This window comes from Pagrus pagrus (assembly GCF_965226575.1).
Source record: "Pagrus pagrus genome assembly, chromosome: 19".
Classification (NCBI taxonomy): domain Eukaryota; kingdom Metazoa; phylum Chordata; class Actinopteri; order Spariformes; family Sparidae; genus Pagrus; species Pagrus pagrus.
In genome coordinates this window covers 20,180,607-20,195,269 of record NC_140203.1, presented here as the reverse complement: position 1 = coordinate 20,195,269, position 14,663 = coordinate 20,180,607, and the positions used below count along the sequence as shown (strand labels likewise).

General features: G+C 43.1%; 1 protein-coding gene across 2 annotated transcripts in view; it reads right to left on the bottom strand.

The window, feature by feature from the left end:
• The window catches only part of rxraa (retinoid X receptor, alpha a), a 117,235-nt gene that overhangs the window by 76,061 nt on the left and 26,511 nt on the right, over nucleotides 1-14,663 (bottom strand). For both annotated transcript variants that reach the window (XM_084383281.1, XM_084383282.1), the window contains exon 2: nucleotides 12,407-12,520. In XM_084383281.1, the coding sequence (XP_084239407.1) occupies nucleotides 12,407-12,520 (114 nt within the window). The remainder of the gene's footprint in view (nucleotides 1-12,406; nucleotides 12,521-14,663) is intronic.

Here is a 14,663-nt window from a genome sequence, read left to right as displayed (position 1 = left end):
GGGTTTCTGAAAGGCCCGAGATCCCAAATTGATTTGAAAAAGACGTTATTTACATCCTTTATAAAGCTGAAATATTCACTATAGCTGCTCAGCTAAAAGCGTTAGCCTGCACCCCATCAGAAGTGGGTGCATGAGCTCGACTGTGCATCAAGCGTCTAAATAATGGGTTTTCCAATCAATGTTAGATCTTGGGGTTCCGGTGATCCAGATTACGCCTGACAAGCTATCTCTTCTCTTCTGTTTTTTATGTTCCCATCTACTTCAGTTGTTTTGGAGAAAGCTGCAACGTTTTTTTGCCGTGAAGCTACTACAAAACTTCACTAGGCTTTCCATCCGCATGTGGGTGAGTAGATAATGACTGATTTTTCATTTATGGGTGAACGCGTTTAATGTCCAAAAGTGTGTCTTTAGAAGTATGAAGACTTTAATTAATGTATGTCCTTCAGACAATCAATAAATCTCAATTCATGGGCAAATCATTATTTATATACCCCTTTGCAATCAAATCAAATGCAATATAAAGTTCAAAATGTAGGATGTTGGAAAAAATACGGATTTAGAGACGACGCATAATGTGCACGTGGAGACAGAGTGAGCCTTTTGCATCATCGTAATCGTAGGTTCCAGTGTTTTCTGAGTTTGACCATAAATTAGACTAAACGACAGGACATACCAGTATCTGATCCTTTGATTTGGATTTTTCCTTTTTAAATCTGTCTCTTATGGATCTTTACATAACTGGAGAACCCCTTTAAGGAAATATAAGCACTGAATACATCTGTACATTTCTGTGCACCTGCATAATCATGTCATCACGTTCCCTTAGATTTAGCTTATGACTAAAACTTATATGTAAACCATATGCACAAACAAAGAGGACACACGGTATATCTGACTGTTGAAAACTACTAGGCAATGTTAAAATATGTGTTACAGACATACAATAGATATAAGATATCTTGTTTGGAACATAACTATCATAAAAAAGGTTCATATGCACAGGTTGTGTAAGGTGTCATCAAAATCTATATCTCTGTTCTGAATTCTGCTGACGTACAAACACTGCTTGCCGACATAGTGGTTAGACATTATGTACATTCTGACAGATAAAAGATTGATCAGACATCCCCCCAGCCATTAAAGCAGGCCAAAGTCAACTTCTGAGCTCACCTCTTCATAAAGTATCACCAACTTCAGTGATAATTCATGCAGACAGATAACATGGAGCTGTAAAAGCTGTGTTATGAATACCGTTTTTAGCATACTGCTCAGAGAATAGGTTATGATCATTATGTAACCTGCAGCACTGCTGTGCTCGGGCATTCATTTTCATACTCCCACATGCTTAATGTGTAAGGTTCACAAATAATGATTATGCAGACAGGTAGAGCGAGAGGCAAAAATCAACAAATGCTTAATTACCACATAACACCAAGGGACAATCAGTGATAATAGACTTGTTTGTTTTTCCATGAGCACTAAATGCTCTTTTAACCCCTGTGACCTTTGGCAGGCAGATGGAGTGCAGACAAACAAACACAGAGATCTCTGGTTGTATTAAGCATAATGATGCCAATAGACATCATCCTCTGCGTATGCGTCAGTTCGCATGTTAATCACGTCTCTCTTAACTGTGCACCTGTACGCACATCAACAGAAAATATGACTGTGTGCAGTGGATTTCTGAGTCTCCCTCTGTTGATACATGTGTATAAGGCACTTGATACTGTCTGTCTGCTTGTCGCGTCTCAATTTGCGCACCCTGCCAACGAGCAAAGTCTGAATAATAGAATTGGCGGCGTGTTGGTGTCGGGTGAGATGCTGCCACCATAAAAAAACTTGCCCGGCTGTTGTGTAATCATCAGGCTCGTACACACGTGCCTTGCCTGTGTGTATCACAATACATGGAGCAGATGGCAGGGAGGGTGTTAAATAAACACAAATACATGCTCATAATCAGCTAGGGTTACAGGCAGCTGCTGTTGCCCGTTTCGTCTTTGACATGGATGTTCTATAAAATCACACCCTGACAAACTCTGTATGTAGGAGGACGGAAAACAACCACGGTGGAGAAGACAAACACAAGTCATTTCCAGGGGGGATTCACAGCTCGTCCTAATCATTCACCTGTGTGGTACATGCAAAATATATATATATATATATATGCATACATTTCATATTTCAGCACAAAGGCTCAACCACCTACACACCCATGCACAAACATAAGCATACACAGATTGCGGCTGCAAAAAGCAACCACAAAAGGCATTAGGCCCGTGGCGGCTTTTCCCTCTGGCATTAAGCACTTGTCCTGATGCCGTTGTCTCTGCCGGAGAGGAGATCTTGACGAGCATTAACAGTTGGGGACTAAATGTTCCAGAGCCTCTAGATGGTTTCATAATATTTAGTGCAAAACTGTCACGTAAATGATTAACTCCTTCCTGGGCAAGCCCCCTGCTGCCTCAAGGGGGGAAAGAGAGATAGGTAAGGCAGGTGAGTGTGAGTGGCATCCACATTCATGACATACATAAAATGTCAGAAAACAGGGGGGAAATGTCAGCTAGAGGCTGTGCTGAAGGTTATGTCTTCAAATAGCTTGTTTTTGTCTTGTTTTGACCACTGCAAAACATGCAAAACTTACAATGATACCGTGAGAAAAGCAACAAATCCTCACAACTTGAACATCACAGAGTCTATGCTCATCACCTGGCTTTCAATGTTTTTCTTTTTCTTTTTTCTTTCATATCATGCCGTCCGTCTAGTCATCTCAAAGGTTTGTGAACCAGCAAATCTTATCAGTATGATTCATAAAGGTCTGGCTAACTGAACCACACAGCCAAAATTGTCTGATAAATAACAACCAGAGATATGTCAATGCTGAGCCATGAGTTTCGACTTTGACTTTGCTCCCCCCCATCCCCTCCCCTGCAATCTCTTACTGCGTCCACCGCCCTCTCTGGATATTACTATTGCTTTCCCCATCCTCATTTTCAGAGTCATGGCACCACAGCTGCACAACCATGTTAGTCAATTAGCTCAATGTCAGTGACTGTAATGGACTTGTGGACATGATGCCCCTGTGGCGTTTGGAGCGCTCTTTCACACAGGCTCTACTCCATCACACAGTCCCATCGACTGAGCCGCCTGCACGGGCAGACGCTAAAGGTCAACTTTCTGCAACAGTTATCCCGCCAACGCCCCGGGTGCCCAGGCACCCAGGGCGGGCAAGAGTAAGATGGGTCAAAGAACCAGTCCAGTTTTTACAACCTCTTAAATTCAATAGATTTTGCCATCATTTCTGCAGTCAAAACATTGTATTCACCAGGTCGCTTGTTTAGCAGTCAGATGATTTTACCTTGGGACTGACTGAAGTCCTGTGAGGAACCACTGGCAGCTACAGGTTGGATTTAGGTGTGATGACGAACAGAGAAGCTGCTGTCTGAAAACAGTGATGGCTGCTCCTTAAGAGTTAGTGTATGCTGCTATAGCATCAATTATATCACAACTGGAGATTCGTTTTTCATTGATAGAAGAGCAAAGGAGCCACTGAAGGCTTTTCTCGATGGAGAAAACGTTTTTGAACCTCTCTCGACTCGCTTCGGTAAGAGTTTGAGTTACCAATGGGCTCCACTGTTAGCACCTGTCTACATCACATGATTTGTCGATCTGATTGGCTGAAGTTAGCCCGTGTTATATGGCCTTTTTCAAACAGTTTCTAGGGACCATTTCATAGATGGGTCAGTGTAAAAAACCATCTGGTGTGTCAGGTTAATAAACTCCTAGATTAGCCAAGCTTATTTGGGAGAGAAAGTGAAGTCAAATGCTAAAATTATCACCCCATCTGTCCATCAGAAATATCTTTTGGAGTTTACAGTTCACAGTACTTGGCGTAGTTGTGCTTAAACACAGTTTTCTTGTGCATTAATGCTTTTTTTTTAATTAACAATTAAAGTGGCTGGGTAATCAGGCTAAACTGCTGTCTTATTTACAACCTAAACGATTGTGTGTCACATCGCTATGTGATCTCAGCAGTTACTCTGGTGAGTAAAATGCTATAACCATTAGAAATGAAAACAATAAGACCCAAATAGTATTAAACTGTTACCTGCTACCCAGAACAAGCACTATAGTCTCACTTAGCCTTTGAGACTTCCTGCTTCTCAATCCTAGTCCTGTTTGTTTGGTAAAACAGGGGCTAAAGCTTTAGTGTCGCCACAGCGGCCACAGTCTGTTCCTCCAGGGCTGCCAGCTTCTCAAACCAACACCGAGTCTCAACAAGATATTTCCATTAGCCGCCGCATTAACATCGCTCCCCCCTCTCTTTCTCCATGCACCCTCAAGAAGCGGCTCTCTGAGGAGAAAACACGTGGGAGTTGCAAACACTTCTCCCCCACTTCCACCTCTCACATCCCAGCATGTACTGGCCCTGCATTAGCACACTCGGGTGGGCCTGTTGCTGTGCAGCAGAGACATGTGACATTGGGAGGGAGGTCAGGGCTCTGCCACCCTGCCTCCCTCTCAAACCCATACTCGTGCGCACATCTTCCGCAGACCACTTCGACCCTTCGTCCTCAACCCGGCAACCTCCTCGAATCCTGGTTTGCCCTTTGCGGAGGTGCAAGGGCGGAGCCTGCGTGAGATGGGGTGGCAGGTGCTATGTTTCTGACCTTCCACTTCATGAGATCGGCTTCGGTGACATTCGGATCAAGCGCTCGGTTGGGCTACCTCTCCCTCCCCCCATCGCCCGGCTGGCTATAATGCCAAGCGTGTCGAATCACTTTAGCATCAAAATACCGACAGCCTCCCTCCCTTCACTCCCTCCTTGCCCCTCTCTCTCCATCCCCCCAACATCCATGAATGTCTGACTCTCTCTCTCCCTCTCTCTCTCTCTCTCCCCCATTTCTCCTCCTCAGGGGGCAGGGGGACGCACACAGTCTGATGACGTGTGGCTGCCGTTGCCCTTCAAATTCCCATCGACGGGGACAGAGGCAACTGACCATAGTGAGAAGAGGAACAGCCAGAACCGACGCCGACAGCATCAAGCTCCCAGTCCACTCTAAAAGGACACCTGAGCTCCCTCACCACCCACTTAACACACAGGCCACTGAACAAACACGAAGTGGACTGAGATGTAGAAACTCTGCTGTAGCATTTTGGGGAGTCTCATTACAGTTTAAAGGGAGGTAACATAATAATAGGAGAGTAAGAAAGTCTAATGGCAGGTAATCAAACATTGTGACCCAATGTCCGAACTGCAGAAGTGACATGACAAGTTACTAAGGCCAAGAAAAATGTTCCTGCATTCCTGTGCTGTTGTTTTTTCATAGTTAGCAAAGCAGCGTCGGATGTTGCAAGCAAAGCATAACAACCAGAAAATGCATGGTTCCGGGAGAAAATAAGACTTGATAAATAAATCACAGAAATTGGCCTCTTCCTTTGGTCTGGCCTTGTCCAAATATCTGGCTCTGCTGCCGTTAGCTGATCCAGATGTTCAAACCTTTTGGATCCTCCATCATTTCAGTGAAAAGAGGAAAAACAAAAGAGGCACCATAACTGATTGCATTTCTTAAAATCACATTTTATTTGCACTGCTGTTCTTCATCGTGTTCATCTATCACAACACACATGGCAGTTATTTTTATTGAGACTAAATCATTTGTTTTCTTCATTCTCAAGATTTATCCCTGCCTGCGGTGTACTTTCCTGCACACAAAGAACACATTTCCCACTGTTTGTTTGCACAGCGGGGTGCAGTGTGTCATGAGCCACTCGAACTGTTCTTTTGCACAGATGACACATGTACAATTTTTTCATATCCCAATCCTCCAATGTTTACTTGAGGTTAGAGGAGGCCAGTGCCCCTCAACACTTAGTCAGCCTCACTGATATAAACATGGCACTCAGGATCAGGCTTAAGCAGTCAGGAAAGCCGGAGCGCCGCCGCAGTCCCTGATGTGTCTATCAGCTAGCAATAACAGAGATAGAATCAGGGCTGAGATATCTGGGTTAAGACGTACACATTCATTTGTATTCATGCCATTCCTTAATTTGCCCATATATTTTAGTGCTGTGCCCAGCGTGCTACACTGTGATTAACATACTGTTCTGTGTTAGGCAACATGGGGCCTGAAGAATGAGAACTTGCTTATTCATGTTTAATTGATGTTAATAAAAAATGCAGGGTTTCTTTTTGCCATTTTTTCCTTCTTTTCCAGTTGGAAAGCCTCACACACTGTACTGTAAACCTCAGTCATCGGGTCGGGATCAACTCTGAGGAGAGAAGGAATCTGTGGCAGAGGGAAATTTCACCTCATCTGCGTAAACTGCCTCTGAGAGAATACATTATCGACACGCTAAATATAACTGAGGATGCGACTGAACATGAATTTAAAACAAAAACGACTCTCTTTGGCTTGAAATAATACAAAGGGCTCTCTCTGATTTTAAAAGGAGAAGGAACAATGGGTAAATTTGTATTCAGCTCAAAAATTCATTAGGCATTAAATTATGCTGTACTCCTGATAATTTAAATTTAAATGTTGTTTCCTTTGCACCACCACGATTCAAATTTAAACTCATAATGATAGCCTTTGAGAATTTGAGCTTAGTTAAAAATTCAAGTCTCAAACCTCAACTCTACCGCCCCCAATTACACCGCTGAGATGACAATGACTGCATGATAGTAGGGATACGACCACTTCCTGTATGTCCCCCGTGTCCCTGGCTGCCTGCTCGCCTTGCTATACGCTGAGTTTGAGCTGTAACAATGAGATAGCATTTCACTCTGATGGTGCTAGTGGGGATTATAGGCTCAGAGAGTTATCAAAGGCTTAGTCGCTCTGATTTCGAGTGACCCGCCGTGGATGGCTGCCGTCACTCTGTGCCAGGACGGAGACCTCCATCTCTGCAGATGCATCCTGGCTGATGCTGCCATGGCTGCTGGCCACCAGGAGCCATATCACTGTGGGGGGAATCCCACTGGCAGACACGATGGACAATATAATGAGTAATGAGTGATTCCCCATTAGATAAAAAGACTAGCACAAAGGTTCTCAGAGAGCAGTACAAACAGACGTATAAAGGCATAAATGTAAAGAGACTGTAGAATTACTATTATTAGACAAGGAAACTGTCAACCATTTGAGTCTGTCAAAGATCTTAAAGTTACTCTAATCAATACTCTCATAACAACAATGGATGAGCGGACTAGGTTTACTGCGGAAGGTGTCGCTCATACTGACGAAGCCACAGAGAATTGTCACCAGAGAAACAGTTCCCTTTAGCTCCACAGAGCACTTTAGCTATTTTCAGCAAAAAGCTCCTGCTAAGCCCAAATGAAAGATACTCCAAGTTAGAAACTAGCTTACAGCAGCATCTAGCTTTATAGCTGATAGCATCCAGCAGCTAAAGAGCCAGATGTTTCCCTCAGAAGTTGGTTTGAAGACCAAACACAGAGCTAAAATTTTAATGAATATGGGACTTAAATTCATCTAGTGGCCAGAAATACAACTGTAAATAAATGCTAATGTTCTGGGTATGCTGGATGTGTAAACATGGAGTTTGCCAAAACATTCATCATATTTTCTTTACAATCAGGCCATCTGTCAGATGTTGTGTTGAAAGTGCGTTGTGCCGCCTAGAAGCGGCAAAAGAACTCAATTAATGCAGGTTTAATTTCAAGATGTACCTTAAAAAAAGTTGAGACCTTTAATATTATATTTAATTACGTTATGATATATTTACACTTCTGAAAGTTTGTATCCATTTTTAAAATTGGACAAAAGCAACATTTTACTTTTTATAAAACATCTACCATCTAACATCAAGTTTGAGGTTGATTTCTCAAAAATGAGGCTCCAATTATGTGATTTATCAGAATAGGGAGGAATGCTAATCAGGTCAGATTTTATGACGCTATCATTGTTCTCATGTTTGCTGCTGTCAGTCAAGATACATTTCAGACTTAATCCGACAATAAATCATTTAGCTTCACATCCCGATTCATTTTTACAACAAATGCATAAAGCCTTCAAATGCCAGGAGCTTCAAAATCCTGCAGCAGGAGGAATTTGTATATCTTCAGAACCACAGCCAATATATCACACAGTATCTGATAAGTTTAACAGAAATTAAAGCAGCCAATTAACTGATCAGTTTGACAGGTCTTATCCCAGTTATGACAAACCCCAGTACTCTGGCCTCAAGTAAACACCCTAACATTACAAAAATGTGGAGACTAGCTTGTTGCTGCTTAAGATTAGTCTGGATGGTCGTGAAGTTTGTGTATTAAAAATAATCTGTAGTGTGTCCAGAAAAAATGGGGGCCAGGGCCCATAATCGGCAGCTTGGCGTCCTCTGGCCCCTCTGGCTGCTGACCCAACAGGAAGCAGCCAGGGAGAGCACTGACTCCGGCCAGCCAATTAGAGCTCGGGGAGCATGGAGCACACTGAGGCTAACGAGCTCCCTCTCTGTGACCCTCTTCACCTCTGCAGGACCCCACGATGGGAAATATGAGGAGCCGGGAGCCACTTTAACTCCACGCCCCCACCCCCGCCCCCCCCTTTAGCCTCCTTCGTCTCCACACCCCAGCTTCTTCCCCCAAACCCTGGTGCGTGACCACAAGGTCTACAAACACATGCTGCCTCTGTCCAGAGGCCCACCACATGGCTTTTTACTGCCGCGCTGATGCTAAAAGCTGCACACAGAAAAACAATGAGCGTGTACACACACATTCCCTGCATGGAGCTGCGTCACTTGCATTTCCCTGTAGTTTACTCTGGCTCAGTTCTAGTTGGAGGAGCAATGGAGCCTCTATCCAAGTACTCTGAATAGTAAATGGGTTCCAAATTAATTGGCGGGATTTGTGAGGCAGTGAGATAATTCTTCGGCACTGTAATGAAGTGGGACTGCCGTGAACACTAATGTGGCTTGGCTTCGGGTAGAATGTACTTGAACAAAACACAATCGATGAAGAGTGATGAATCAAAAAGCTAATAGTGCACCTGGATGGTTAATCTCAGCAGGTAGTGAGAAACGAAGGGCGGGGCCGTCATCATGTGGGTGCGTTTCCGGCACACTGCTCGACCACATCCAACGCTAATGAAATAAAAAGAGGGGGAGCCAGTAATAATCATCTACGTCCAACACCCCCACCCCCTTTTTCTCTGCAGGCAGAATTGGTCCTGTCATTTGGACCCTCCAAACACAGACCATATGTGGGTTCAGCCCTGGCAATCAGACTGCATTGTGGAGCAGGCGGCTGAGTTCATCAGGAAAAAATTAGCCCGCCGCTCTGCAGGCCTCGCTCCCATTGGCCAGTCACGCGGCCCGCTCCGTTTGAGGGCACCCCAGACATTCCTGCGGATAATCTTTTCCATTCCTCTGCTCAGCTCGGTGAGGACAGACCAAATCACAGCACAAGGCCTGCATTGTGAGGGCCGTTTTCAAAAAGCCCTGTTTTCAATGCTGTCTCTCTTTTATGCTTTCCCTCTCTCTCACCTCATACACCACAATTCCAAAAAAGAAAAAAACGTTTTTTCCCATCATGACTTCTTTTTCTCATAAACTAAATGATTGCCTTTTTTATTTTATTTTTTTTAAATGTTCCTGCGGAAAAGCAAAGTCCCGAATGCTACGGTTCTCACAGTCCCTTTCCAGTAAGAGTTTGTTTTTGAAAAGCCCAAACAATGTAAAACCACTGAAACCGGAGCCTGGCCACATCAGTGTGCGGCCTGGAGTTCAACGGATCGCTGCTGAATACGGCTCCCCGGGCGAGGCTCGCAAACCTTCCCAGAAACCTCCTGCTCGGTCGCCACTACATGCCTTGCACCTCCCACAGCAGCTTGTCATTGTGGCCGTAGTCGGGCGGCTGGAACTTTGAGATTGGAGGACAATCAGACGATATGGGGACACTGTTGGATTTATAGCAACACGTTCCATAATTAGACCCATGATTATTACAGGCTCTATAAACTTTAGACTCCAGAGCGGCTGCCCAACCTCTTTAGCAGTAACTTCACTTTCTCTAGAAGTACACTCTGCTCTTGGCTGCTCAGGGAGCATTTAACACACCACTGAATTGGTTTAACATCTTCTGCAGGGAAACAGCAACAACAAAAGATAGTAGAAGCCACTTTTCAACACTTTCGCTTCTCCTCTCCTCTCCACTTGCCCCTGAATCGGTGCTAGACAAAATAATCCAATACAACTTGTATCCTAGTGTGCTGGGCTTAAAATAGCCACAACACAAAGAAGGAAAAACTTTGACACACTTCAGTAAGACTACACTTCTAATCCAGATGCTCCTAATTGTTCAGGAAACACGTCCACCCTTACTGCAGGCTGTGACAGTAAAAAATGTTGCAATCAATCAAGATAGCTCTGTAAAATACACAAAGATGGGGGTGAGGTTGGTGGAAAACAGTGCACCTCACTGATCATGCTGAAACTTGTCCATGAAAAAGTATTTGCCTGTGAAAGAGGGGGTAGCTGGTTCTCATCTCGCTTCCACTGAGAAAAAAAATGTTGATCTGCCAAAGATAAAAATAAGAAATGTGGATTTACATTTTCTATTTGCTTTTAAGAGAATAAAAAATACAGGAAGACAGAACTTTTTCTTCATAGACATCAGGCAAGAGTACAAGCTGTTGGTTTCTCTAGAGATGTCAGAGCGCTGGAGCGAATGGGAATTGTGTCCCTGTCAGTGTCCTGTTTTGAACTTTCACTTTCTGGTGTAGTAACAACCTGGCAACGTGAAACAAAATTGTAAATTTACCAGTATACTGCCATTCACATTTCCATTCTTTGTTTAAAGAATGACATCATTTGGGGTCGTTAAGGACGGCTGTGTTTCTGGTTCTTGCGGGCAAAACTTTCCCAACAATCAAAAACTAAAAAAAAAGACAAGGAAATCTGTGCAGTTATAGATTTGATCAGTGTAATCATATTGGCAAATTGAATTACATCCTTTATTTTTAAACGCCCTTTGGCAGATCCAACAAACATGCATGAATTCTCCCTTTGCTTATCAAATTCAGATTGAATTATACTGCAGATTGTACAGATTTTATTATTTCCGCTGTTATCTCAAACTTATGATACAGAGCTGTGTTTTTTTTAGCAGTATTAAAGAAAAAATGTAGTATTTTGATCCATTTCCTGAACATTACGTCCCTAATTTGTCCTCGTTTGAAAAAAGACCACCAAATGACAACACGAAGACCGATTTAACAGAACATTTAACAATTTTTATTTATACCTTTTCAAATTCAATGCACCACTCCACCCAGCACATTCCACTAATGCAGCTAAGAGCACTTCAAGTAGGGTAGAAATGAATTGAATCAAGCAAACCAGAAAATAGATTCATTTGTAGTGCTGCGCAAAATGGAACAAATGGACTGAACCCTGAGCTAACTCAAAACATTACAAAAGAGGAAAAGCACTTGGTTTCTATTAGACACTGATTGTATTCTGTAACAAAAATAGGGGAAAAAAGAAAAAAAAAGGGGTGGCTTGAGTATATATTCTATATATATTATATGTAAACACTGAACATCAGTACAAGCCTGCACGTACTTCATCTTCCATGTGCTGTGACGTTCTACTTCATAAATAGAAACTCAAATGTACGTATCTAACTTTAAAATGAAACAGCTGCTCTCGTGGAGCTGTTTATATGTTTATGCGACTTTGTCTTGCCAAACGAGTCATGCTCTCCTCACATGACAGGCAGTTCAACTGGTCACAGGCAGCACTGACACTGCAGAAGAGAGGGAGCGAGCCTTGGGGATGGAGTGATAAATGTACCAACATAAACCACATGTTCTAGGCATCTCTGTCCCTGTATTGACTGGCCACACACCAGGCAGACAGATCAGAATATCCACTGATGTCAGGCCCAGCTTGTCTATGTGAGTGTGTGCGTGAGGAGGGGGGCTGAGGCTGATCTCAGAGCACCTCTGTTAACTTGTCCATCACTGGGGCTCCACATGCAAAGACACCATTAAGCATGAAAACCAGATTGTAGCTGCCTCCAAAGAGGCCCCCAGCCACACCTCTTGCCGGAGGCAGTAGTGTGAGCATGTGTGTTTGTGCGGCAGAAACAAGCAATACTTACTACACTTGAGTTCCAACAAAGGCCCTTCTTTGTGTTCAGAAAGGGTTTTTCTTTAAAGAAAACGCAAATTTAATGGTAAGACATGACCATTATCTCAACTGTACCAAATAAAAATAAATCTATAAAACTACATGCTGGTCTCCTTAAAAAATAACATTTGATTTGCCTTGGATGTCTTGAAAATAATTAAATTCAATGAGATAAGATGTTATGCTGGACTATTAGGCAGTCCGACAAAACCAACAAGTATCCAGGTAGCAACAGGTTTGTTTCCACCATCAGTGTTACCTGTGGATAGGCGACGCTGGTGGAGGGGACACATGCCGCTGAAACAGGAACAAGCCTCGCCTGAGCGACCTCGCTGCATGGGAGGAGCCAACGAGCACTGGGGCTTCAGGAACCCTGTAAAAAAAGAGAAGAAGAAAAATAAGAGAAAGAAGGAAAAGATAAAGAACAAACTGAAAAGAAAGGATTTTTGAGGTGAGAGTGCAACACTGGTTTGACAAAGGCCAACTACAGCTAAAAAGGCAAAAGCCAAAATTGAGAATTTGCCTTTAGGGGCTCTTTGTTTAATGGTCAGGGGGTGAGGAGCGAACGAGTTTGAAAAAGGATATCCCTATCAGCACTTTGACATTGTCAGACCCAGCCCACTTCTAACATTTACAGTTTAGATCAGCCTAACCTCTTCACCACACCAGCTCCCTGCTCAGGTCAACTCTGTGGCTGCACCCAGGGTGAAAGCTCCAGAAAGTGGACCGACCCTGCAGAATACTGGGTACGGCTGGGAGAAAAGAGGTCGGGCACGGGAACAAGGCTAATAACTCGGTGTGGGCTAAATGCCAGATCAGGCCGAGGTGCCTCGAGGGGCAGGATGAGGACGTCTTACTGTCTCTCTCTGGGGTCAATGAGGTCATTTTCAATAGGGAAGTCATTATTCAGCACAATGAAGCAAATGAATAGGCTGAACCCTCTCTGGACCGAAATTCACTCGTCACTGACATTAACCAGCAAACAGGAAGCGCTACAGTAAAATCCCAAAAATATATTTTTTTTGTGGAAATTATTTTTGGAAAACAGCATTCAAATGTTGCAAATTGGAGGAGAATGTAAAAAAATAGGTTGGAAACAAACAGACCATAAATCAAACAATAACTTACACAAATGACCTTATTAAATTCCTGAATATCTCTTAATAACTACAGACCTAAGGTGCCATATGAGTGGCATTTTATTTCATGATTGAGCCAACGTGAAAACTTCTGTGTGAACTTTACTCTTCCTCTTTCAGGATTCGCTCAGTCTTTATCGACTGGGTAGCTCATGCGGATCTCGCTGGCATCGGCAGATCACTGCAAATCCAAACTTTATTCATCCCTCATGAGGACCTTTAAGATTTCCAACAAACATCAAGAGCAGCAGCCGGAGGAGCACCCCCCACCGTCACTGTGCTCTGAGCCCAATAAAGCCCCTTTATTGCCACCATGAAGAACATGTCACTCCGGATGAGCTCAGAGAATGACATTTAAAACAGGCAAAGGGATATTGAATTAGTTCCCCATGATAAGCCCGTCTGGGATGCTGATACTCTCTGCTTATAAGGGTGTGTATGCGTGAGTGTGTGTGCCATGTGCATGTGCTGTTATGGATGTGAGAGGGGGAGGAAGAGTTCATGTCTGATGCATTCTTCAAAGCTTTGATTAGTATTACGGATGAAGCAGGGACTGACAGGGCAAAACAAGTCTGGACCAGCAGGAGCAAACACAGACAGACTAAGATCATGAATTAAATCAAATAAATGAGGAGGGCATTTTGACTGTCTTATTGAACTAGAAGTCAACATGTTAGTATCTCATTGTTCGCTGAGCACAATGATGCTGTTGTTGTTATCAGATGTTGGAAAATGTCAACTGAAAGGAGAGTGAAGGCATGTTGGAAGGGGATGAGTAAAATTTAATGCCAATTTAAGTGATGAGTCAAGACTATGTGTGTTTGATTAGGTTTAGAATAAAATGTTATTAGACTGGGGACTAGTTCACGCCAAAATACAATCAAACATGTTTTTCCTCTTAGCCTGACTCCAATGTATCAATTGAGAGTATGATTGCCAAAATTTGGAATTATGTGTCTCTCGTCATTACAATACAAAAACGCAATGGCCGTGATGAAGATGGTGATGGTGAAGTTGTTTGATATTGTGCCATGCATACAACTTTTCCTAGCTTTTGAGATAAAATGAGCCAACAAAATGGAATCAAAATCCGCCTTTCCATCTTTATATTTAAGGGTGATTTGTTATCCTCTGGGCTATGAGAATTTATACTAAAAACAACTCAATAACAAAAGAATATTTGCATGCATTCTGGGCAAGGAGAAAAAAGAATCTTGTAAAATGTTGATTCATATAAAGTCCTGCTCCATCTACCACAATACAGTACATTCCTGGTAGTAAAAAGGGGGTTGGAGGGCAAACAATGACACATGGTATTGAGCTCTGAGCAACGTCACTGAACATTAAGGCATTAATATATGAGCCCAGGCTCCCCAG